This window comes from Pseudochaenichthys georgianus, chromosome 23 (genome assembly GCF_902827115.2).
Source record: "Pseudochaenichthys georgianus chromosome 23, fPseGeo1.2, whole genome shotgun sequence".
Lineage (NCBI taxonomy): Eukaryota > Metazoa > Chordata > Actinopteri > Perciformes > Channichthyidae > Pseudochaenichthys > Pseudochaenichthys georgianus.
The window spans coordinates 7,021,477-7,047,607 of NC_047525.1; the positions used below are offsets into that span (position 1 = coordinate 7,021,477).

Below are 26,131 nucleotides of genomic sequence, written 5' to 3' on the forward strand. Positions count from 1 at the left end.
AACTTAAGACATGTTGAGTTATAAATCCAGCCATTGTGTCTTTTACCTTAGAACATGGAAGACAGGCAAAACAACAGACAAAGCCAGTAAAGAATGTCTTCATAGTGAAGTTTCTTCTGTCATTATATTTCTAAATAAATGGTTTATTCCCTAAATATAAAATCAAAGTGTAAATTGTGTCAAATAGCACATTAAAAATGTAAAATATAAAACTAAAGGTTTCTAAAGAAAACTACAAACATAGCCATTTATGGTGACGTCTGTCGCAGATATATGACGTAGTCCGCGGAGGGATCCCAGCTAGTCAGAACCATGGTTAGAACGCAGAGGCAGTGAACAGCAGAGGTCTACCGCTCAGCTGCCAGCAGACACTGAACAGTGAAGACGCTTTGCGGGGAACATTTGTGAAAGTAAATGTTAACTTTCGGATAGTACCGTTTGTTAGACTGTCTAGCGTATCGGGGGCTAGCTTTCAGTATATTTACTGGTGTTCTGCGGTGGAAATAGGAAAATGTCGTCTCCAAGTCCGGGTAAAAGGCGAATGGATACCGATGTGGTGAAACTGTATCCTTTCTGAACATAAACAACAGTCGCTGTCGGTTCGCTATGTCCTGCTGTATGTGGAGATGTGATATGAGCTAACCCAATGTGTTGATGCTGCTTGTTTCTCTTGGTAACCTTAAGCAGAAAAAGCTTTCACTGTGAATGTTTTTGTGTAAACAACAACATTTTGCTAGCAAACCCAAGTGTTAGCTATTTGTGTCCTGCGAACCCTCAGTCGCTTATCGGGACAGTTTTGAAGGATAATCAGATCAGCTTTGTCTTTTTACCTTCTTTTTTTTTTACCAACTCTGTGTTTGTGTCGTCAGTCTTAACGTTGGCTGTGTAGTCTGGCTGTCTATATTTGAAAATAGCTACTACAGACGCTAACGTTATTCTTCTTTTCCAGGACAGTCTGTCATCTTGTCTCACAAATAGACCTGGTTGTGTATTAACACCTTTTGGCAAATGTGGTTTCTTTGTCCATTCTGCTGTCAGGGGAGTTGAGTCAAACTGGCCCTTTACACGTTGACACAGGAGCTTGTTTACATAACGTAAGGCTAACGTCAACTGAAATACTGCTGTCTTTTGTTCTGACGTTACTCTCCTAAATCTCTGATGTTGATGCGGCATTTATAGCATTCTTCTTAGCTTTGAATTGTGACCACACAATGTTTTATAATTGTGTTGTCGCATCTGCCAGTTGATGGTAACGCTGCTGCTCTTGCTGGTTAATTTCAACATCAAAATGGCCACCTGATCTGTGTCTCACTGTACTTCAGTGTCTGCAGGCACAAATATGGGCTATCATTTTAAAGTGGTTGTGATATCTTTTGATTTATAATAATTGGAAGTGAACGTGGCAGCTGTTGGTTAAGTGTTACGGCAGGTGGCCTGCAGTTGTTCTCTGTGGAATGCTTGAACTTTTCGGAAACATCTAGTGTGTTCTGTTTTCAAGTCACCATGTTTACTTTTGTCCCGCTGATGTATTTGTTAAAGCTCACTTAGAGCTGACAAAGGGAGCTCTGAGTTTAGCCATACCAATTCATTGTCATTCCATACGGTCTTCTAGAAGAACAGTTTGAACAACTCGTTTTGTTTCTGTCCCAACACAGTGGGAACCAGCTTTATGATTGGGTAGCCTGTTACTAGCTGGAAACCACAGGAGGGCGGGACTTAGAACAGCTGATGGGATGGCTGCGGCTTAAATGTGGGCCTAGAATTGGGCTGGTCTGAAAGAACCAAAATCAAAGTTCAAAATACTGATTTTGTAGTCAAAGTTTTAAGGGCTAAGTGTCTGATCAATTTAAATGTTTTAGCTTTTGTTAAGTGTGCTTTTTATAGAACTAACATCTGACTTATGTACTACAGATTCTGCATTTCATAATACATCACATATCATCCCATTAGAGTTGGAATATCTGTGACATGTACATTTTCAACTTTATTTTGGCCTGTTGCCTGAGGCATTTTATAACGTCTGCTAGCACACAACAGTGCTTATTTGAGCAGGTCGTCCTCCCCCCAGTCGAATACACTCATGTGTAGGCTATGGCAGCCATGTCAGAGTTGTAAAGCAGAGTTTTGAAGCACACAGACATGCAGTAGTACTACACCCCCTCTCCTTCTAAAGCTACTTGACTGACAGTTTGCTGTATGCCAACGGCTCTATTCCATGCAATCACTTGTGATTTAGCATACCATGACTGAGCAGGAGGCAGTGTTGAGGAAGACTGCTGTGTGTGTTTCAGCAGGATTGAGATTTAAATGCTTACATAGTCTGAAAATGGAATAGTCCATCTTGGTGGGTTAAAGTAGGTCCTGGTTACTGCTATGGGAAACCGTTTTGTCCCCAGTGTAAAACTAGCAGCAACAACCTCCTCTCTGTGCTCCCTATCCCTGCGTCTCCCTCTGGTGAAACCCAAACCTGAAACTCACAGGAGCGGCTTCTTTCTCATGGGCTGACACTGAGAGCCCTCAGACGTTGCTGATGCCACTGGAGAGCTGAGAATCTAGACCGTGGGCCATTAGGGAATTCATGACAATGAATGTCAGAGTAACCTCAGTGTGTGGTACGACCGGGTTTAAGCTTTGTCCTAAGCCAGGTCGATGGAGGACCGCCTGCTTTCAGCACCAAATGTACAGTTGGTGTTTGCATGCCAGCAGCCTGAACTCTTAGTACCATCTAATGAAGTATAGTCACGGAGAAGGCATTAAGTGTCGGTTTACACTGACACTGTTTTTTTCTGTGTCCTATAATCTTTCACACCCTTCTTTCCAAAGTCCCGGGTGAAAAGAGAAGGCTTGTTTATTGTCTGGTTCTTGCCAAACTGTAGTTGTAAACCTTTTAATTAGAGTTTTTCTCCTGAACTTTTAGCCACTGGTCTTGGTCTTGGACATGTTGCTTCAATTTTGGTACATGGCGTTCTTGAACCAAGAGTCTTAAGAGTGTGTCCTTTCGAAGAGCTGTTCATTCACATTGCTGTGTGGGGTTGACAGCGCATACTGTGTAGGTTGTTGTGCTGTTATTTGAATGTATTCATCATTCTTCTCGCTTTACAAAAGCGTTCAAGTGGTAAGCTGCTGGAATTTGAGCACAGGTAGATTACAAAGGACTAAGCCTATTTTGAATGCTAACGCAAGCTTTTGTGATGTCCCGATGTTAGTGCAGAGAACAGGACAGAAAAGGAACAGTGTAGAATTATCTGAAGACATGTTTGTACAAATGTGTTTATACATGTTCTGTTGTCACAAAGGTTCAATAGATGATCTGGTAATGAAAAGCTATATATTTTAACCTCTTTTATAATACACCATTAATAGATCAACTTAGATTTTTTTATTTATGGAAGTTGAATCATTTCTGGATGCTGTATGTGTAGCAAGTTATAATTAATAATGTATGGTACCCTGCTTTGAGATACAGGTAACCTAAAGGGCTGCATTCTTCTCATGAAGTGTTTATCTTCATCAAAGCATGACCCTGGCCACTTCAGGTGTTTATTTGTTGCTATAGGAAATGTCATGACATCAGAGGGGATGTTAAGGGCCTTTTTAAGAACACAATAGTGCGTCTCAGCTGTACTTTTCAACCTCTCATTCACTGCCAGAAGGTCTGAAAGTGATTGGATAGCAGTTTTCTGAAGCATGGCCACAGATTAAATATATTTCTGTGAGACTGTGGGGAGTTGTTGGGCGGGCTGTTACATGCTTCATCAGCCCCAATTTCCATCAGCGTACCTGTCGTAATTAGCTGTATGATACAGGAATGTTGTATGTCCGGTTTGTGCTCTATTTTTCTTTAAGAACGTATTTGTCCTTTTCCTCAGTAATCCCGTTTTATTCCCCCACTATAGGGGAGGCTTTCAGGGGCAGTGTGTCCATCTCCTCCTCCTCTTTATTTTATTTGAATGTCCTCCCCCCTACTCCCTTTCACATCCATCCATCCTCCTTGAGAGGGAAACCAATCCTGAGCGCTATCTGCCCTCCGCTTGGCGTGTTAGCCCCATTGTGCCCCTGGAACACGACATCCGGACAGCATCAGCAGTGGGGTCTTTTGTGTGTCCCGTTTACAGAAGCCTCTGTGACCTCCACCTCCCGCTGGTGTGTCAGACCGTGTCACACGGTCACCGGCACTAGACGCAGTTTACTGTAGTGAAGGAGCCAGCAGTCCTCTGTCTGACAGCTGGGCCTGACGGAGAGATGGACTGGATGAATAGGAGCATGATGGACTCATGACGAGTGCTGTGGTCTGGTGATGAAGTGGCATAAACAAAATGCTTTGTTCTTATGGAGTAATCGAAGAAGCAAAGATGCTTACAGAATACATTTAACCAACAACATATTATTTATTCTGCTGGAAAACATATAATGTAGGTATAAAACCGGAAACGAACGTTGCAAATAATTCAGTCAAATTATATGTTTGGTTTCAAATCCATAGTGTGTGTCATGTTATTTCTTCCACTTCGCCTGGCTTCAGCTGATATATATGGTTCACACTAAAGCCCAGTTGTCTCTTCATAGTCCATGTGTATGTGGCCACAGGTGAATACATCACCTGTAGGCTCAAACCCTGAGCAAGACAATGTTGGGGCCCCTGCTGCACATGCTGACCCAGTGATGGTGTGGAGGGCTGAACTGAAACATACAGTGTGTTTCTCCTGGGAAAAGCTCATAATATTCAAATGGTTTTGTCTTATTCTTTCTCAAGATGTATATGTTTTGGCTCTTTTCTTTCAGTTCCTGCTTCTAAATCTAAATCTCTTTTGTTTGTGCTCAGTGGACATTTGCCTTTGTCTGCATCCATGCAGGTTCTCTTGGGTTGCTACATCATCCTGCCCTTACTTGGCTCCTAGTCTTCTATGAATTCCTTTCTACATGAGTGAACTTAAGGTAACATAGGGAATTGAGGATAAGGCTTATTCTAGTCATGGGAACCCCCCACCTTGATTGACAGACCAGTGTCGGGGGCCCAGGAGCAAGGCATCTCCGACAGTAGGAGGTGTGAGACCCCCACTGTTAATCCTACAGTGCTAACAGGGAAGCTTCCGGCACGCATGGCTGAGTTCTCTTCGGAGAAACAGATGGACTGAAGTTCCTCTTTGTTTCACATGAGTTCAGTCTGCCTCTGCTGCTCACGTGCACGGCTGCTTTCATGTGGGAAACCGAGGTAGTGAGGACAGGTTAGCTACATGTTTGCTCACACGTTGGCATATGGGCCAGCGACAATGAAAAAAAGAGCCTTTTTATGCCCGTTTTAAATGCCTTTTTAATAATATATTTGTTCTTAAATGTCTTTTGCTTTTAATCTGTAAAGCACTTTGAATTGCCACGTGCTGAAAAGTGCTATAGAAATAAAATTGCAACAAATGCTATCCACGCCGTACACTTGAGTCTATCTGGGGAGCTGCCTCATCTGCCCCTCTGTATCAATCTGATCAGATGAGCCGTGTCTCACCACGTTCATGTTAGTTATCAGTTTCGTTAACATGTCAGTGTTGAAATCCAGTTGTTTTTTTATGTCTCTACAAAAGACGAATGGCTCATTAGATGGTGCTCTCAGATTCAGGCCATTGTCTCTCCTGCTCTGGCTCAGTTTTGTGATCATTAATGATGATATGTTTTGTGTGTGCATGCACGCAGCTCATCCGCGTGCATGCACACAGAGACTCCGTGCTAATGCTGTAAATAGACTGTTGATCTAGTGAAGAGGAGGAGGAGGAGGAAGAGGAGGAGGAGGAGCAGCTGAGGGATTCACGTTGGATTGCAGTGGGTGGGCTCACATCTCCCACCAGAGAAGACAAAGAACTTTGCCCGTGCAGTAATGTGCTGCTCCAGCTCTTACAGGGAGCGAAGGCAGTGTAGAGACGGGTCCTTATTCAATGGAAACCATGGCTGCACTGCAAAGTCATCATAACATTGGCGAGCATCGTTTTTTTAAATTTAAAGCGAAAGCTTCCTTTTTGTTATCGTTTCACTTCACACGCACATTTCCAACTATTAAGAGGAAACTGCTTTAATATGTACATTTTCAAAGCTGGTACTATTATGTCGGTGATGTGTTTAAGCCCTGGGGGTAGATTGTATTCTTCTGTGTTTACACATCTCGAGATGAGCTGAGGAAAACATTTCATTAGCACTTATCATTGAGTGAGGCCAGGTAAAACGTACACTAATACTTTTCTATTTTTAAAGCAGAATAACACCTGAAGTATTCAGTCAATTGACCTGCCATCCACTATACAGTACGTGCAGCACTTTACAGCTATCGGAGATTAGCATGTGGATTTCAGTGAGTCAGTCCATTGATATGTAAAACATGCTGCAAGGTGTCTTGCTCTCAGACCGCACACGCTGGCACCGAGTGCTCCATCAGAACATTTAGTGTGTCGGAAAGAGCTGTGTGCAAGGTCACCTACTCCATTCCATATTATTGACATGGATCCAAGCAACTACACTAGAAGTGGTTAGCAGGTAAACACCTATATCGGCAGCATGGACTATACCAAATGTTGAGCCGTGTTATTTTTGCAGTGCTTATTATCACCAAACCGAGCGCCAAAACAATTGCTGTGGTGCCGTTACCATAAGAAAACCGTTCCTTAGAATGATCTGTGCGGCAGCTGTAGTTGACATGCATGCGAGAAAAATATGGCTGCTTTGTTTAGGGTTAACGTTTGCCACAGACGTTATCAATTTGTGAGTTTTTATGTGTTGCGTCATGTTGTTCGATTCTAAACCCTAAGGAAAGCTGCATGTTAAAAAATAGCACAAACCCTTCACGAGTTTATATGGAGAAAAATGAGCAAACATCCAAATGTAATCTGCATAGTGCTGCTAAAGTTTTAGGATACAATCTTTAGTTGGACCGATTTAGCCTTTTAAGGATTAGATCACTCTAATAATTAGTTTTCTCTACATAGATCAGCTCATGTGTTCATCTGTTTACCAGTATGTTCATATGGTTTATTAAGTAGATCTACAGAGCTAGGGGGGAGATCACTCGCATCTCCTGTGGAATAGAATAGGGAAGTGATAGCAGCTGGCATAACCGCAGGCTTGTTAGGATCACACCACTGTACCTGCAGTGTATCCAGTTATCAGTACCAGCCAAGGTCCTCTCGACACGTGCTGGAGCTGAGATCAACTACACCGTACACTGACAACAACCCTGCTCAGGGGCTGCGGTTGTTGGAGAGCTTGGCTAAATCAGATTTGAGGCAGAGAAGAAATGGCAGTATGTTCTGCATTAGCTTGTAGGTCCTGTACAGGGGAAGTCTCCATTATTTTCGAAAGGGTCAAGCACATTCAAACGTCTTATCAATGCGTCTCTGTTCTGCCATAGGCCACTATACATGTAGAGAGAACGTCATATGCGACCTTCGAGTTCTGTCAAGCCTGCTTGATGATTAGCCAATTTTATTCTTAAATGAAATCCAAACCTTGAAGGACCCCTATCGTGCCAAATCTACAGTGAATCTAATTTCATTTATCACCTGAAGCAACAGGCAACCACCATGTTGATTGATTTGTAACAGCTTACGAGATATAAAATAGAAAACAAATCTGAACATTCTGATTGGTATAGGTAATAGGGATGGGAATTTGAAAGCAAATGTATATTCGAATATTCGACCCCCAAGAAAACGGTTAACCGATTAATCAAAAATGTACATTTGCTATAAAGAAAAAAAAATGTGGGAAAAATGTTTAAGAAAAAAAGATCAACAACCTATAACGGGGCCTATGCACAGAATGCAGCTATTCAATACTCATTCTTGTTTAAGAATATGAGCATGTCTACATGCTCAGGGGAGAAGTGGGTGCGGAGGCGATTCACAATCAGGCCAGCTGTAGAGAAGACCCTCTCAGCAGGAATCTGAGCATAAGATGAGGTTTGAGTCTGCGTGTAGGGAGGGGCAGCAGCCATATCATTAGCTAGAACTAGCTAGAGCTGATGGATTTGGACATGAACGCGAGTGAAGTATAACCGGACGCGAGAGAGAGAGATCAGCACCTGCAGCTCTGCCCGCGGCGAGGGGCCGGTGAGCGGAGCAACACACCTTTTAGACCTAACACTAGCTATGGCACTGTCGTATACATTGAATTATTCCATTTGATGATATGTATTGAACTTAGGCTCCCCTCCAAAAAAAAAAAAAAAATTACAATAAAAATATTCATAACTCATATTCTCATATTTGAATACCTGAATAATTTCGAATATTCGATTAATCGTTCCCATCCCTAGTAGGTAGGTGCTCTCATATTATCAAATTGTAAATGAAATCGTATTTTGCCATCTGCAGTCTGAATGACTGGCCGCTGTTTTAAAAGTTGGCTGCATGTCTAATTTATTCTCATTTTTGTCCCCTTGAAGCTCACCATGTATTCACAGGATTATCTATCTGCTGAGTGAACGAGCTGGAGTGTAAGGGGGGTTTCTGATGGTTGAAAAGGTTATGTTAGGCTCCTAATCTGCATCAAAATGGAGCAGTGAGAGTTCTACTTAATGAGCAATAAAGTAAACAGCTGGGGTAAGACGATAGCCTCATTTTGAGAGGCAGTGTGAGAGACGAAGCGGAGTGGGTCAGTAGGGTTGGCTGGTGACGGTGTTTGGTGGTGGACTGATTAAATCACACTCACACTGCCTATCACTCGCTCTGCCTGCTGTGCCACACTAGCTGCCTCTGTTTTCAGGCCACTGAGTTTAGTGGAAGTCACAGTAATCCTGTTGGCTCGGTGCAGTGCTAATACATGAAAGTTTGATGGACAAACACAGGACATATTTACACACAGGCTAGGACTGGGGCAATGCACATGTGTAGATAAAGGTGTATGCTTGAAGAGACCAGATACATCAGACCCACTTACACTCGTACTTTTTCAAAATTCAGTTTAATTTAGTCTTCCTTTGAATATCAGAGAGTGGGAATTTAGCCCATATTGGGAGGAGAAGAAGAAGAAGAAAGAGCTTTATTGTTGGTGTAATGTTGGTATTGACTTTGTTAGTTCTTTTTTGGGGTCCAATGTGCAAATCTGCTCTGTTTTGCTTTGTGCGAGAGTTAGCCTTCTTTCTCTATAATTTTAGGTGAGAATATTAGCTTGTTCTTTTGGTAGTCTACCCTCGGATGTTTTTTGGCTCAGGAAGCCTACCCATGCTTAGACTCTGAGGACAGCTGCTATATTTCCTGCCTTTCATCTGCAAGGCATTTGATTGTGCTTTGTTGCTACAATCTGTGTGTAAGAGAGAAAACGAAAGAGAAGTTGCTTCTGCCTCGCTAGAAGATGTTCAATAAAAAACATACTCTTATAGTATTTCTTCTGCCATTCAAAAAAACGGTACTGTCCAAACAAAAGATGTAATTGGAACAGAACATTAATTTACTCAGTTATTTACTTTTATTGCAGTACAGTCTGATGGTAGCCTGCTAAGTTTTATCTCTGTTTCGGGACTCTCACGTCTGTGCTAAGCCTGAGAAATGTCCCACTTAGAAAGATTTAATACAAACGTATTATTTACACTCTGTGCACAGTTTGACCTTGATCTTCTGCTGAACCGAAAACGTTCTGTTATCACTTTTGCCAATGCCACAACACTCCTCTGATGGGAGCCAGAGCAAGAGTCACTTTTACCTCATTCACACCAACGGTGTTTCAGGGCCGGTTCGGAGCTGGAGCTTGAAAAGCACCGGGTTTTCCTCTTCACACCGCAGCGGAGCAGCGGAGCAGACTCTTAGCTCCGGAATCCGGTTCGTTTCAAGCACCAAAAAATTGTCCGGCCAGAGCAAAAGCACCGCATACGTCACGCTTACGTCGAGCCGGGGGCAGGGGCAGAGACAGATCAACTCCTGAACAACAACAAAAAGCCTGCGTTTTATCCAGTTTGTACACAACGATGGAGAAACTTAACCAGAGTTTCAGTCATAGACTGTATATATAAAGGTTTCTGCTCATGGTGAAGCAACGTGTCTGCGTGTTAAGGTGGAACCTGAGCATTCACGTTGATCACCTCTCATTATAACTCATTATAAATCTATAAAATTATAAATATTAAACTTTACTTCACGTGTTCATTTGAGAACAGCTGTTACATACCTGGGTGAAGGTTACAGTTAATTTAAATGAAAGATACAACGTTACTCCACACTCATGGTTCCGTCCACCTTAAGAAATAAGACCGACCTCGGAAGCAGTTGTGTTTAAAAAAAAAACCTTTATTGACACGAGTACACTTTTTTATAAGAATATAACTAAACCACAGAAATGACTCCGGAAAAGCTGCAGATAGAGCCATAAGAAATGAATGCAACTGATTTCATCCGCGCGGTTTAGCTTTATGAAGCAGGCACGCAAACGGTTACGTCATGACGCAAACAATGACGCAACGACGCATTACCAGTCGGACTCTGGGCGGTGTGAAAAGAGCCAGAGCTAAACCGAAGAACTGGTTCTGAACTTGAAAAGCTCTAGCACGGAGCTTGAACCGGAGTTGCGTTGGTGTGAATGAGGTGCGAGTTGTGATGTTTGGTTTCTATGGTGCAGCACTGAATATCAGAACCTCTCTTTCCTGCTCTGTTTCTCTTTCAAAATCTATTCTTAAGCAATTTGATTCTTATTGAAAACCTCAACATGAAAAGCTGCCCCTAGTCTTTACGGTTAATCAATAAAAGTGTTCCACAGGGCTCTTTACATGATATCCCCTGTTGTTCTTCTGATTTGTGGCAAAATGTCCTATAGAGATGTACTCTTTTATGTTCCGGACAAAACATTTGCTTAAAGACCTGCCAATCATCTAGAAATCTGAATTGATTATAAACTATTATAGCTAATATTTCTTTGTACAGTAAAAAATCCAGACGCATGTTTTTCCTGTTAATTTGTAAGTATACAAGCAGGCAAAGCCATCATAATAAGCCTGCAGTACACAAATGATGTCATTCAAATCCACAGACCTGCCTGCAAGGCTAGATCAGCATTCATCATGCTGAACTCTTTTCCTCTCATTATCTCTGCATCACTATCCTCCTGCCCTCCTTTGGCATCACTCCTTCCATCTTTTCTTTTGCTTTAGTCTTCAACAACTCGATCATTTTCTTCTGCCTTGCATGACCTTATTCTACCCCATCTTTTCATGTTCCTCTTCACCGCAGGCTTTTTGGGGTTAGCAGACTCTGCATGTCTTTGGAACAGACTTCTTGGCTTTGCTTTTGCCTATTGTGTTCATATTTTGACAGTGTTCTTCTCTGGTTAGTGCTACTTTGAAGTGCAATTGCTGCATGGCTTCCCTTCTGTTACACAGAAACCTTGCACTCTTCCGATGCCTTCAGGATTATTTCATTTTCTGCCTTTCCTGTGACTTCAGCCTTGTCTGCCCAGAAGCTCTTTTAGCCCCTTTTTAAAAGGATTACTCAAAGCCGGAGGTGTCAGCAGGTGGTCAAAGTATTGTCTGAACTGGCCGGTGGAGTTGGTTTGGTATTTGTTAATATGACTGTTCATGCCAAAGAAATAAACAATGAGCCAAGTTGGAGCTAGTTAGCACTTTGATCGTTTTTGTTTTTAAGAAATTGAAAAGACTAAAAAAACAAGAACATATTAAGTTGATACTGGATTTTATCATCCCCCTCCTCCTTAAAAGAAAGCTGAGACAAGAGACTGCTTTGATACTAGCCAGTGCCTCTCTGTACTACATCAACATCTATTTCCAAAGAGAGAAATATTCATGCATGGGTGACACCACATTGTTTGACAGTGGTGTTTATGATTCCCATCATGTTTGTTTTCCGTACTCAGAAAGAGCTTGGTCAGGATGGGATATTCTGATCCCGGGTCAGACGGGGATAGTGGCCTGACTCGACCAAAAGGAAAACAAGACATGTCGAGACCACAGCCATAAATACAATATATATATATTGCATATTTTTACACTTAAGCCTTTACATGTACTGCAAGTTCAAAAACAGGATAACATTGACTTGGATACACTTTGAAGCAGGCTAATTGGTAGTTCTTTCTTTGCAGTGTTTTCAAGTGGGAGTGTTGTTCAGCCAGTATATGAATGAATACAAATGGTGTTAATGTAGAAAGCTTTGTTGCTGTTACATTTGAGTCCTGTCAGGGTTGTCTCACACCTCATTCACACCAACGCAACTCCGGTTCTAGCTCCGTGCTAGAGCTTTTCAGGTTCAGAACCGGCTCTTCGGTTTAGCTCCGGCTCTTTTCACACCGCCCAGAGTCCGACTGGTGCTGCGTCATCGCGTCATCGTTTGCGTCATGACGTAACCGTTTGCGTGCCTGCTTCATAAAGCCAAACCGCGCGGAAACCCCTCACAGCTCACACCAACAACAACAACAATGGCCGATTGTGCTCCAGCTTCCTCTGTACCTCTTCGGAAGACCAGATTCCCAGTAGGTAGCTGGTCTCTTCAGTGGACCACTGCTGCTTAAGTTTCTCCATCGTTGTGTACAAACTGGATAAAGCGTGACGTATGCGGTGCTTTTGCTCTGGCCGGACAATTTTTTGGTGCTTGAAAGGAACCGGATTCCGGAGCTAAGAGGCTGCGGTGTGAACAGGAAAACCCGGTGCTTTTCAAGCTCCAGCTCCGAACCGGCCCTGAAACACCGTTGGTGTGAATGAGGTATGAGATACACCAATGAGTACGTGTGTATTTTTCCTCTGGATTGATAGGGCTCTATGTAGCAGATGAATCGGATACGAAGAGCTAAAGTAGAAGGATATTGACGTGGTGCCTTCCACAGATTATGATTAATCTACAATCCAAGGTGGGGGATGGAAAGATAGTCGTAATGATTGAATTGGGGAACAAACAACTGTGTTGGTGAAAGATACTATGTATGCTGCTGTTGACATTAACTTACTGGCTGGGCTGAATGATTGCTTGGCATTACACTAAATAACAATGGATTAGACCATTTTGTAAGGCTGATATCAAAGTGAATGTATACTTTGGGGGGTTTTCTTCATCACTATACAGGATAAGCTGAGTGTTGAAATATCAAAGAGAACACACTTACTTCCTTGTAGTGACGTCAAAGTCAATGTGTGTGGATGTTGCTGCTACCAAGCAAGTCAACAAACACCTCCCTGTTATTAATATGAATGACTTGGTGGGCTTGTAAGGAGTGTGACTTGGTGGATGATATGTGTGGGGAAGGAAGGTGTGTAACGTGCCGAAGTCACTATCGGGTGGGTGTAACACTGAGTGAGAAGTGGGGCGGTGCAATCTGAGCTCCTCTCTTTACCTCTCGCTCACATGATGGAATATCTCGCCGACCTTTGCATTTCTGTCCGCTTGTAACTTTCCTGTGTTAGCATGTTTGAGCTCATGCTACACCATCATTACAAAACCCTGCACTCATAGGGGTCAACCAAATGTCTGAAAGGGAATTGTAAGGATTTCATTTTGCACAGGTGTGTCAGTTCTTCTCTGTCAGCGTTATTAATGTCAATTAGCCTGCAGCACTATCAGTGTTGATTCAACCTCATTAGCGTTTCCCCCATCTCTGCCATCCTCTACATCACACACAGTCCATACCATCCCCCTCCTCAGCATCGCTTCTCCGTCTCGTAAGGTCATACACACATGTACTCACACACCAGTAGTTTCACACTACATTAGCTAGGTGCATAGTTGTCCCTTGTGAAGGGCAGCACTTAGTGAGGCACACAATATAAATGTAATGTAAGCAGTGTCTGACTGAAGTTAAATATGGCTAGTTGTCATTTTTGCTTACATGCTGTATGTCTCCTGTTGTTAGCGGTTACAACATGACTCTTTGACTCCAACGAGAGTCCAAGCAGAGCACTTCCTGCTCTGTCTGACAATGACACACTTCCTTGCAGAAGCCGCTCTTCGCAGACTTAGCTTAAAATAACCTCCAGTTTGATTTAACCCTTTGGGGTTAGTGCTACTGCTAATGGGATACTCGCTCAATCAGGATTGACGAGCCAGCTGCTGCCGTGCGCCACAGAAGCCTGAGTTTCATCCCGTCTCCTGTACCTCCTGTCAATAACGTGTCCTTTTTTTCCCTTTTCCCTTTGTTTATTTTCTCTGCAAGTCTCCTGGTTTCCTGCGCCTCTTCCCTCGGCTCGCATGAAAGGGAAATCATTTCTCTGCCATAATTCTGTGTCAGAGTGGAGATGGAAAATAATCAGAGCAAGCATATGATGTATGCTCATAGCTGTGATGTTGGATTTTCCATATGATACAATGGAAATATGCTACCATTCTTTCAGGGTTTGCTTATATAGTAATTATGTCTGTAACCGGAGTATACATGTCTCCTGTGGTACATGATTTGAATAAATATAGGTTTTCTAAATGTGGCCGGGTAATAGGTTTAAGGGTGGAAACACATGGAAAGTTGTGTTTATATCTTTTTTTCTTTGTACTTATATTGAAACAGTGCCAACTTAGCAGGCACATCATTTGGCAGTAGTATAGTTTGTAAAGAAAACTTCAGGCAGTGTTTGTGCGAGAGAGACTTCTGCACTCTGTCATGGCTCTGAAGCATGTGATACGAATGCTGCATACTTCACATTCAGTCTGAGGTCATTAATTCAACGCGCAGATGACACATTGGCAGGCAGCTATCGATTGTCAGTAACAAGTAAGGCTCCAGGACAAGAGTCGAAACAGAATCCAAGTGTTATTTCTCCGCATCGATTAGTTTGCCTTATATGTCAAGCGCTATAGTTTTTCTCTTTAGTTTTCATAACATGTTCTAATGTGTTACACTGGAACAACTGCTGCTTACTTTCCATTTTAGAGAGGCCAAATTGTAAGTGATCTTAAATATGTTGCTTGTAGTCCCCGCAGGTTGTTTATGTTTGTGAAGATGTTGTCCTTAACAGCCTTACAGCATCGAGAGCAAGCATGAAGTCACCATCCTCAGTGGACTCAATGAATTTGTAGTGAAGTTTTTCGGACAACAAGGAAGTAAGTGTGTTCTCTTTTCTAATTAAACACATATTTCCATGGCCCTGACAAGTTGAGCAAGCTCGTTATTGTGCTCCATAAATTGCTCGTAGGGTTTTTATAATGCGTTTTTGTCTGGGTTGGAAGAACTATAAAACTAATGAAAGAAGGTTTATGTTTGCTTCCACCACATGGGGTATAAGGCGCTCCCAATAATGCCCGTTCTGCTAAAACTTAGGATCTATGAAGGGTAAACAGAGCATGACATGACAAGGAACCTTGGACTGACACCAGCCTTCACAGGAAGCAGTCATTGAACACAAAGAGGCTCGTCACAGCAGGCCAGGAATGTGACATGGATTGAAACTAAGACTGCGTCCACACTGTAAAAGTGAGGAGCTAGCCTCCAGGGGAAATTGGATGAGGAGAGTGGCCTCATCATCAGGAAATACTTCTTGTGCCATTCGTAGCATCTGTCTCACTGAAACCACTGCACATCGGTAAAGAGAGGAAGTTGATATTTAACCCCGTGTATGATCCTCGTTACTGTGCCAATTCTAAAGGCACTTTTGTCGGCCCACATGTGCTGCACAATACATCTTCAACAAGTGTGTTTTTAAGCCATATATGTGCTGTTCAGTACGGCACATAAGCATCACACAATATCCTTTTCTTCCTCTTCGATGTTAGTGTTTTATATAAAGGAAATAATGTCCTTCATTACTGCTTAAGATAAAGGAACATTTCAAAGGGAAGTAGTATGTGCAGCTAATTTCTCGAGCTGTCTTCTCTGTTGTGTTCCTGAGAGCGTGCAGAACATAATATAACTACACTGTGCAGACATGATGAAATATGATGCTGAATGGAATGAAAGTCTCTCCTCTGCAGTCAACCGTGTTCTGTTATTATTTCTGTGTACAGCTCCGTACGAGGGAGGCGTATGGAAGGTGCGAGTAGATCTTCCTGACAAATATCCTTTCAAATCGCCATCAATAGGTAGGAGCACACGAGTGATTATAGCATCAAGATAACCGTAGAACTTTTTGGGGTTCCACTTCACGTTTTCTAACACGTTCCTCTTCTCTTGCTGCTTCTTCAGGATTCATGAACAAGATTTTTCATCCCAACATTGACGAAGCGTAAGTTGATGTTAGCCCTACATCTGAAGTGTCTAACACCCATTTGAACCTTGTGTATTACATCTTATGAGGTCTGCTCGTTGTGATGTCAGGCTGGCCTACCTTATTGCCGACTAAAACCTTTGTTGAATGTGTTCATATTTCCTAATGTGTTTTATAGTGTTTTCATGTTTTAGCTTCTATGACTTGAACAGATCAGCTAATGTTACGTTATCAGCCACCTGTTGTTTCACCATCAGCAGCAAATCACACCAATATAGAAATGGGTCGAGATCTTTTGTGAGTAATCCACTGCTTAAGAGGCCAGATCCTCTGAAGGACAGTGGGGTTTCTCAATGTTGAGTAAAGCTACTCCAGAGCTGCTATTTCAAGCATCGAGTGCCGCCGAAGGACTGTTCCAATGTCCAGCATACTTGGAATTCTACCGAGCGTACTTCGTAGCGAGAAATTTCGAGGCTGCACTTGTGTAGACTCTGCGGTCTTAAAATCCCCACAATGCTTTGCGCACGGACACATTTCCCCAAATCTGTGGCGGAAAATGTAAGGCGGGGCCTCTCATATGACGCACACCTGCACACTTGCTCGCCTGTTCCACTCTTCGTTTTCCGAATGCCAGGAAGTATTCTTGCCTCGCTTCTGAAGCAAGTGACTCGGAAGACATGCGCTACCAAGCAAGCGTACTCGACATTGAGAAACACCCAGTGTGTGTGAAGGTTGGTCTCTGGGAGGACTGGGTGGACAGGCTAAACCTGGGACTCCTCCACTAATAGGACAGTCTGGTCTACCAAAAGCAAACACCAGGTATACACTGAGGCAAGTTACATGTCAACCAGTTTTACAGTACAAGTAGTGTTCAACACACAATGGACAGTTACATAGTGTGTAAGGGCAAATGTAAATAGATCCATGTAACTTCAAGAGTCAGGGTGATTATTCAAACCTGTTGGTCTATTCAATTATCTATATTTCCAGAGAATGATCCTCACAACTTGTTATGTCCGACCTGTTCATATGATGTGTCATAGCTTGACAAGAATCTCCTGATGCACTTGACTGCCACACAAAATGCACAATCAGAATCACAATTCCTTTATTTGTCCCCCAATGGAGACATTTACAGTATACAAACAGCAGAAGTGCAGATAAAGTAAAGAGAATAGACTTGCATATTAAAACATATATAATATAACAAAGTAGGCACACGTTATTGATAATAAAAAGTAAAAGTAAAAAACGATGGCAGTATATTTTTGAAAAAAGGGACAATGTAAGATGTAGCTTGTACTTTTTACATAGACATACTTGCATTGATATCACCTTTTGTTCTCCACTTTGAGGCAAACAAAGGCCACATTTGCAGAAGGAACAGCCCTGTTGAACTGTTCTGGGTAGGACAGAGGTCTTCTCTTGGGATCCAGCCCCTTCGCTGTATCTCACACCTCTAACTCTGTTATCTCCTTGGTTACCAGGTCAGGGACAGTGTGCTTAGATGTCATCAATCAGACGTGGACGGCCCTTTATGGTGAGTGTCCAAACCGCTTATGTGTCCATATTGAGTTTCCCCACTGGGGTCTGTGTTGATGTGCAGAGAACTTGACACTGCCCTCGGCACCAAAAGGTGACGTCGGCCCCTCCAGTGACCACATTAGGGAGTGGAGCACGATTGGCTGTAATCTACTTAGTGAGGGGAGAAGTGATCACTGAGGAGGTCATACCCTCACTCAGCAAAGTCAGGAAACATTCACCTCCGACGGGACTGATTCACGGAGCGTCAGCTGGCAGGGACATCACACATCATCTGTGTGTCCCTCTGCTGCTCTCACTGTCACTCGGTCTCCATGTTGCCCTTCTCCCTATTTCCCCATTAACAACAGCTGTTGAGCAATACAAACAGCGTTAGAGTTATACCCCGAGCAGATGTTTCAGCATCCTTCCTCATAAATAAAATGTAAGCAAATTCATTCAGAATGAACTCTGATTCCAGTGTTTTGATATCAAAGGGGAAACCGTGCATCCCATGTGAGTAAACTTGGCCTGTTTATTTTTCTTCTCTAAAATAAAGTCAAACCCCTGTAAGAATCCCATTTGTACACATACAATGCTGCTGACTTTGTTTTGATTGGTGTTTCAGAATTGGATTGGACATACTTTGAAGATAGGACAATCAACCAAGCATTGTCTGTAACGACGCTTTACAAAGCAAGAGGCAACAAAAGCAGCTGATTACTTCACTCACACATGAGAACATTTGACAATTGAGGGGTAGATAAGTGTTTGTTTTCCCACTCAAATGGTCCCATCAGTGACACCTAGGAGATGAAAGAAGAACTGCATGTGTTTCCACTAGGCCTTGGCTCTGAGAGAAAGCTGAGGTTACATGGTACCTGTACTGTGTAATGATAATAAGTTGAATCTATCTATCTATCTATGTACACCATGTAAGGTTAACACTTTATGCTATATCTGTGTGTTGATTTTTCCTGTGGCAACAACAACGTACAAACACAGACATGTAATTGGCAGAATACTGTGTGAGCTTTTCTCCATCAGGTTCCGTCAGAGAAATATTCAAATCTGACAATAACTGCCGTTAAATCACCAGATTATGTAATTATGTGATCACTTCTTCTTCCAGTTGTTAAAGTGGTAAACGTTTGCCCTCTTCTCCAGATTTGACCAACATCTTTGAGTCGTTCCTGCCTCAGCTGCTGGCCTACCCCAACCCCATCGACCCTCTGAACGGAGACGCAGCTGCCATGTACCTCCACCGGCCTGAGGACTACAAGCAGAAAATCAAAGGTTCAACATTCATATCATTACTCCACATCTGCAACAACACGGATTATCAGCATGTTAAAATGTGAAAATAAAGAGTAGAACAAACGTGAAATATAAACATCTCAGAATAGAAAATAAAACGGAACTAAAAGTAACATAGGTCAAAAGTTAACTGTGCAAGATAGAAGTCTGTCGACCAGGGATGGGCAAATGGCATGCGGCGCGGGGGCCCTCAGATTAATTTATAAACAACGTAATTAATTAAAAAAAAAAAATGTTTTTACTTGTAGTACTGATACCATCCACTAGACTCCTAGTTACGTCGCGAGCTGCGTACATGATTTCAAATACTGCGGAATAATCTGTGACGCATTTGTGTGTATTGTGTTTGTTTCCCGGGGAAACCCTCCCAAGAAACACCGGCTGTTGTTATGCCTGCTGTGATGTTAAGTTGCCTCTTGTAATTATGCCTTTACAAGCTTAAAAGTTGTATTTATCATCTGAATTTGGCGAAACACGATTAGTTTTCTTAAAACCAAGACTTTGTTTATTTGAAATCAGATGAAAACAAACTGTCACGGACCCTGCCGTGTTATCTATGATTACTACGCTTTTCATTCATAATTTCAGCGGGAGGGAGGGGGAGCTGCGCTGAGGAACAGCAGAGTGGGGGCTGACGGGTGTCTGTGTTGACATTCCCCTTATTGTGCGTCAGCAGAGGCTACAAGTGTTTTAGGTTCAAGTTAGACAACTAATGGCTGGGTTAGTGTTCATGACTTCATGTGTATGTCATCTTATTTGTTAATCTTAATACACACATTTTCCGTGCTTTCCAATAGTTTGAAATACTTGTATTCCACTGTTCAATACAAACATGCCACTTGTAAAAATGAAATAACATTTCTGATATTTGTTTAGTGAGCTTATTAGAGGATGTTCCCATTTTTTGGAGATGTTCCCTTTGATTGTAAAATGTCAATGAAGATGTCAGACTTAGTATATTTGTTAATAATTACATACAACACATGGAATTTGTGTGTGTGTGTGTGTGTTCCAAGTGAATCTGCGGCCCCCTGGTGGCCAGTACATCAATTATGTGGCCCCCACCACCATCAAAGTTGCCCATCCCTGCTGTAGACTATCCGACAAATAAACACTATGAAGGGCCAAAGTACAGCTAACACAATTGAAAAGTAGTTTATTATTTACATTACTAACCCTAACCCTGTGCAAGGAATGGCATATTAAATTAAATATAAACGTACAATTATAAGTCCAGTTAACAAAAGAGAAGCTATGGAGCTGATTTGTTCTCCAGTTATAGCAGGAGGAGGAATGTGTTCCTGTTCCGCTCTGAGGAATAACCTAAAGTCATTCTGATCATTATATTTTGTTCCCAGTCTGACCGTACTCTCTCTTTCTCTTCCTCCACAGAGTACATCCAGAAATATGCAACAGAGGAGGCTCTGAAGGAGCAGGAGGAGGGGGCCGGCGACTCTTCATCTGAAAGCTCCATGTCTGACTTCTCAGAGGACGAGGCCCAGGACATGGAGTTGTAGTGATGGGAGGCCCGCCTCCACCTTTAACCCCCACAGAGACTATGTTTGATTTCCTAACCATGAGAAAGCAGACTTATAATATTTACATTTAAACAAGTTGATTTTTTTATTATTATTATTATTATTATTACTACTAAACAAGGATTTTTATGGATATTTTGGTGTGTTTGACAGACACCCCTCCCGTTCTGTAGCTGTTCTCCCTTCATCGCTTTCATACTCTCTCCCCACCATCTCCGCATTTTTAAGGTGTGTCATGTAAGCATAGGCAGGAAATCTCCCCGCGAGCGTCTTATTTATTTACTCAAATTTCACTTTTTTAAATATAAAAGTCTATTTGTTGATGAGCTGGATCCTAATTTTCTTTCCTAAATGATTCTGACAAACATTTTGTTAGTTGCTCCGCTGCAGAGCTGCTAAGGTCTAGCTTGCCTCGGTGCACAGCTCTGCAATATTATCCTAAGGTGCAGACGGTTGTAGTGGCACACAAACCCACACAAGGTGTCATAGCACATCTTATTTAAAAATATAAAAAAGTTTGGTGCCAATAGATGCTCATAACTCCCCCATGAATGCTTTCTGAGCATATCTTTTTATACAAATTGAAAAATGTCAGCTGAAATAGCCCTTTGTTTCTCGTTTAGTTAAAATAATACATTGGCATGTTACTTGAAGTCTTTGTTACTCTCTGACCTGATTATTGCTAAATGAGGTCAGGTCAACGTATTAATAAAACACATGACTCGTTACAAGGGCAGTGACAACTCAACGTTACTGTATCACCACGGTAACAATGTAATAACTGGTCTTGAACTGGTTTAAAACAGAGCCACCCTTTAACCCTCTGAGTTTAAATGTTTTCGTTACACCACCAGACGTCTGCTTTCAATCACCTTTTTAAAACGCATTTCTATTCATATCATCGGTCAGAAACAACTCTTCAGGTAGAGAAAGAATGTAATCATCACCTATTCTGGTGAATTTAGAAAACCAGCACCTAAGTCAGTTTTTATTTTAGATGAAAAGCAACAAAAATCTAGAGAATTGAGTTTGTGAAGTATGGGTCCTCCTCACATTCCACTGTTCTCTGACGTTTCCTCCATGACCTTCATTCAGGTCTGACCTCTATTCAGGTCTGACCTCTATTCTTGCCATCCAGGATTCAAATTTTGAAGATTCCAAAATAAGAGCCCAATGTGTGACATTTAGGCTTGTAGCCATTTTCGTAGAGGGGATCTAATTTCATCTGGACAGACTGGACTTCTTATCTGAAAAAACAAACGTTGGTTTTATTCTGTTCTGATTCAATGTGGCTGCATTAGATGTAAACCCATCAAGTGTTGAAAGAAATTGCTGTTTTTTGTGTTTTATTCCCTGTATTATTATTTTGTGTACAGCAACTACCTTGTACAGCGATAATCCACCTCTCTGTAGCCTCATGAAAACTCAGTGTCGAACAGGAAACACTGAGCGAGTGTTTGTGGAGGCTGGCAGTCAGACTACCTAGAAACCTTGAAATGTATTCCCTTCATAGATGGCAGTAAGAATCACTGGCTGCTTTGTTGCGGATCCTACGTGGGAGATTGGAGGCTGAATCAAACTTAAAAGGTCACCGAATCGCTTCTAAACTCAACTCCTTTTCCTGTGCCTCATCACATAAGGACAGGAGCACACTCGCATTACTTTCATTCTCCTCTTTCTGCAACGTGATCCTGGGAAGGTGTGATCAGTTGGAAATACCCTGTGGAGGCGCATTTGAGCTAATGTGGGATCTCTGGCTCCGGTTTGAAATAGAGTTTGGTTCTATCTTGTATATTGATTAGCATTTTCACCAGGGACATACTGGAGGGATGGAAGTCATACTAATATTTGCTGAAGTGTGCTTTAGACCGGAGAGTTAGTTTCACTACTTCAAACATGTGCTATATGGCTGTAATACAGATAGTTAATTAGTCTGCCATACATTCATCTGATCTTAGTTAGTGTCAGTTGTGAAATGTAAAACTCCATAGACATGCCTGCTTGTCCTTTTCTTTTGGATTCAGAGTTGTACAGAGTGATTTCAAACCAGGATGGTGTTGGACCTGTAGTGAGCCTGATGGATCTGAATGTACAGAAATGAAAAGTGGATCAGAGAACTTTACAAAACATAGGCATTCTTTAAAAAAACTGAGTTTCTCCCTTCAGCCCGGAGGGGGGGTGGGGTGTTGAATGTTAGCTGGGGGTTGAATGTTAGCTGGGGGTTAGCGTCCAGCAGGATGCAGACGTTTGAACTGTCGCTACCTTGTGTGATGCTCAGCAGGCAGTGAGGAGATATGTGAATGTTTTCATGTGTTTAAAATGTTTGTGATCCACTGAAACGGAACCAATCTGCGCACTGAGCAGATCCCCCACTCTCCTCTTCGCTGCCTACAGATGTTTATTTATTCATTAACTCCTTTTTTGTTTTTAATCTTGCCCATCAGAGCCTCTGTTATCAGTTAGGCGTCACCCTGATGAGAACTTGATGTTGAGTTTTTACTTTTAAGCCATTCATATTGGACTTCTTGTTTTACTTTACATTTGTGCAGTATTGTACTTGAGTGCTGAAAATACCGTATATATCTCAGTTGAGAATTGTAATAAAATAGCACATAATGATGCAATGGTGCAACAGGGGACTAATGATATTAGTGTCTTTTTTTAAAGCAAGACTTTTGTGTTATGCATACATTTGGTTTTCAGCATTATTTGCGTCTGCTGGGCAATACATTGATGATACACTCAGCTCTGGTAAACAGGACGACCTTCAGATCGTTCTCTTTCCTGCTCTGTTATTCAAGGTCGACAGAAAGACTGCCTTTGTGTTTCAGGTTGTCTTCAGCTATAGAGAAAATGTCCTGAAACAAGTGAATGATGATGCTCCCCATTGCAACTTGAATTCTAAATTGACAAAAAACATGTTTACCGCGCTTTTTATTGTTCCTTTTGGCTCCTCCCCCCCCCCCCCCCCCTCCCTTTCTCGTACTTACAATAACAACTGTCTTAAGTTTGACTCCAGATAACCAAGTGATTAACACAACCTCAAAATTGTAAATGCAAACCAGCTGAGAAGCTCCATAGTCCCACACCCGTATTCACAGCACACACAGCATGGAACATTACGGTTTTTTATAAAACTATGTATTTGTTACCTAGTGTGTGATACTTGAGGGTTAAAAATCAAAAGTCCATCCCTGGTCCTATTTTTATCACCCCCTTTGCCCCCCTCTTGTTTTTCTTTGCATTGTTAAGTGGGCATGCTTGTCAAAAAGACAAATGCTCTCTATTAATAGGCTTATAACCTCATAAATAGCTGTGTATAAAATAAACTGTTATAACTTCTTTTTTAATAAAACATTCAATGTGTATAAAAGGTCTGAGCTGATGATTCTTGGCTGTGACTCCTGATACTCTGATCTGTTAGCATATGGATGTCTAATCCCATTCACTACCCATCAGAACTGTGAAGACCCTGCTTCTTTTATGCAGTAAGCTTGCTTTTAAATCTCATTTTAGAGTTTCAATGGTCTGAATTGGAATGCCACATCTGCTGCGGGAGTATCTGCGTGCGCATCTCTCCCAGATGAGCTGAACAGTTATGTTGCTCACTTCGAGAGCAGCCAGGCTGGGGGTGCAGAGAAGGATCAGGAGGACTCCCGTGCCCTTTTGTTTTAGACAGGGCAGATGTGTGTAAATCCTTTAAAAGGGTTAACCCACACAAGGCTCCTGGACCTGGCATCCCTGGCCGTGTTCTCAGGGTGTGTGCAGTTCAGCTGGCAGAGGTGTTCAGACATCTTCAACAGGTCCCTGCTGCAGTCTGTAGTCCCCACATGTTTGAAACACTCCACCATCGTTCCTGTCCCCAAAAAGACAAAAATCACCAGCCTCAACGACTACCGCCCAGTGGCACTCACCTCCATCATCATGAAGTGCTTTGAGCGGTTAGTCAAATCATTCATCGCCTCCTCCCTCCCTGACTCTCTGGACTCCCTGCAGTTTGCCTACAGAGCAAACGGGTCCACAGACGACGACGACGACGACGACATAGCCCCCCCCTCCACACTGCCCTCTCACACCTGGACCAGAGGAACACATATGGGAGAATGCTGTTAATTGACTACAGTTCAGCTTTCAACACCATTGTGCCCTCCAAGCTGGTCATCAAGCTCAGAGACCTCGGGCTCAACAGCGCCCTCTGTGACTGGATCCTGAACTTCCTGACGGGCAGACCCCAGGCAGTGCGGGAGGGAAACATCACATCCTCCACCCTGATCCTCAACACCGGAGCCCCTCAAGGCTGCGTGCTCAGCCCTCTCCTCTACTCCCTGTTCACACACGACTGCGTGGCCACACACAGCTCCAACACCATCGTGAAGATTGCTGAAGACACAACCGTCATCGGCCTGATCAGCGACGACGGTGTACAGAGAGGAGGTCGAAAACCTGACATCTTGGTGCCAGGATAACAACCTCCATCTCAATTTCAGCATAACAAAGGAGCTGATTGTGGATTACAGGAAGCAGCAGAATCAAATCAAATCAAGTTTGATTTATATAGCACATTTATAAACGATTTTTGGTCGAGCCAAAGTGCTGTACATATAATTAAAATAGCCTACAGTAGAGACACTTTACAGGAATACAACAGCACAGATTGTTCAGAATATCAGTATGAGAAAAACGACACCCTCTATCCTTAGACCCTCACATCGTACAAGGAAAAACTTCCAGATAAAACCCACAGTTTAAGGGGAAAAAATGGGAGAAACCTCAGGCAGAGCAACAGAGGAGGGATCCCTCTCCCAGGACGGACAGACGTGCAATAGATGCCGTGTGTAAATCCAAGAGATAATACATGTTACAGCATAAAGACCGAATGTTAGGAAATGCATGTGTCTGTAATGAGAAGATGAATCCACGAGGATATCAGCTCCAATCCTGTTGAAGCCATCAGGGAAGCAGCATGACGAGACCTAAGGCAGGACCGCAGAGACAGGTTCAGCCACGACCCGAAGTCCACGACTTAATCCAGAACTCAGGATAGAGGATCCAAGACACAGGACTACAGCAAGAGGATCAGCCTCGACTCTGGATCCCGGCGTAGATATAGACACAAAACGAGAAAAGATTTGGCTGGGTTAATCGGAACAAGAGAAGACACAGACACAGACGGAGAGGGAAAAGGTCATTGGATAAAAGTTATTCTTGATAACCCTCTAGAAAGATCTCATGAACTTCCCCACTCAATCTATCAGGACCCGAGCAGTTCTATTAGATATAGATAAGAAACAGAGATAGGGAGCACAACCTATCTCTTCGTCAGATGCACTCCCCCGCTTATCTAAGCGACTCTGTACCCCGTTACCCTCGACAAGGCCATAGACTAGCAGAGGGAAAATGGGGGGTGTGTAAGGCTAAGGATTTTTAAGAATAAACCGCAAGGGTCTAAAGGGAAAAAATATGAAATATAAGGTACTATATTTTAAGTAATCCTATCTACTATTCCTATATTTGAATAATGTATAAACTATTTTAAAAATACTTTATGAAATCCTATGTTATGTTATAAATATTAAAATGAAGAACTAAATGAATAAATAAATAACTAAATAAATATATAAATGAATAAATAGATAATTAAACAAAAGCCAAA

The 26,131-nt window shown here is 42.3% G+C and overlaps 1 protein-coding gene across 1 annotated transcript; it reads left to right on the top strand.

Moving 5' to 3' along the window:
• The first annotated feature begins 297 nt into the window (after window positions 1-297).
• ube2h (ubiquitin-conjugating enzyme E2H (UBC8 homolog, yeast)) lies at window positions 298-23,853 on the top strand. The gene is made up of 7 exons (XM_034112481.2): window positions 298-564; window positions 14,926-15,002; window positions 15,903-15,977; window positions 16,081-16,120; window positions 17,590-17,642; window positions 18,791-18,919; window positions 20,333-23,853. The coding sequence occupies exons 1-7, from the start codon at window positions 512-514 to the stop codon at window positions 20,455-20,457; spliced, it is 552 nt and encodes a 183-aa protein (XP_033968372.1). The 5' UTR covers window positions 298-511; the 3' UTR covers window positions 20,458-23,853.
• The last annotated feature ends 2,278 nt before the right edge of the window (window positions 23,854-26,131 follow it).

Bases quoted from the DNA above. Each gene is read 5' to 3' on its own strand.
- ube2h (XM_034112481.2), top strand. From the start codon at position 512: ATGTCGTCTCCAAGTCCGGGTAAAAGGCGAATGGATACCGATGTGGTG. The intron at 565-14,925 runs GTATCCTTTCTG...ACAGCCTTACAG, and splicing joins GATACCGATGTGGTGAAACT to CATCGAGAGCAAGCATGAAG. The intron at 15,003-15,902 runs GTAAGTGTGTTC...TTCTGTGTACAG, and splicing joins GTTTTTCGGACAACAAGGAA to CTCCGTACGAGGGAGGCGTA.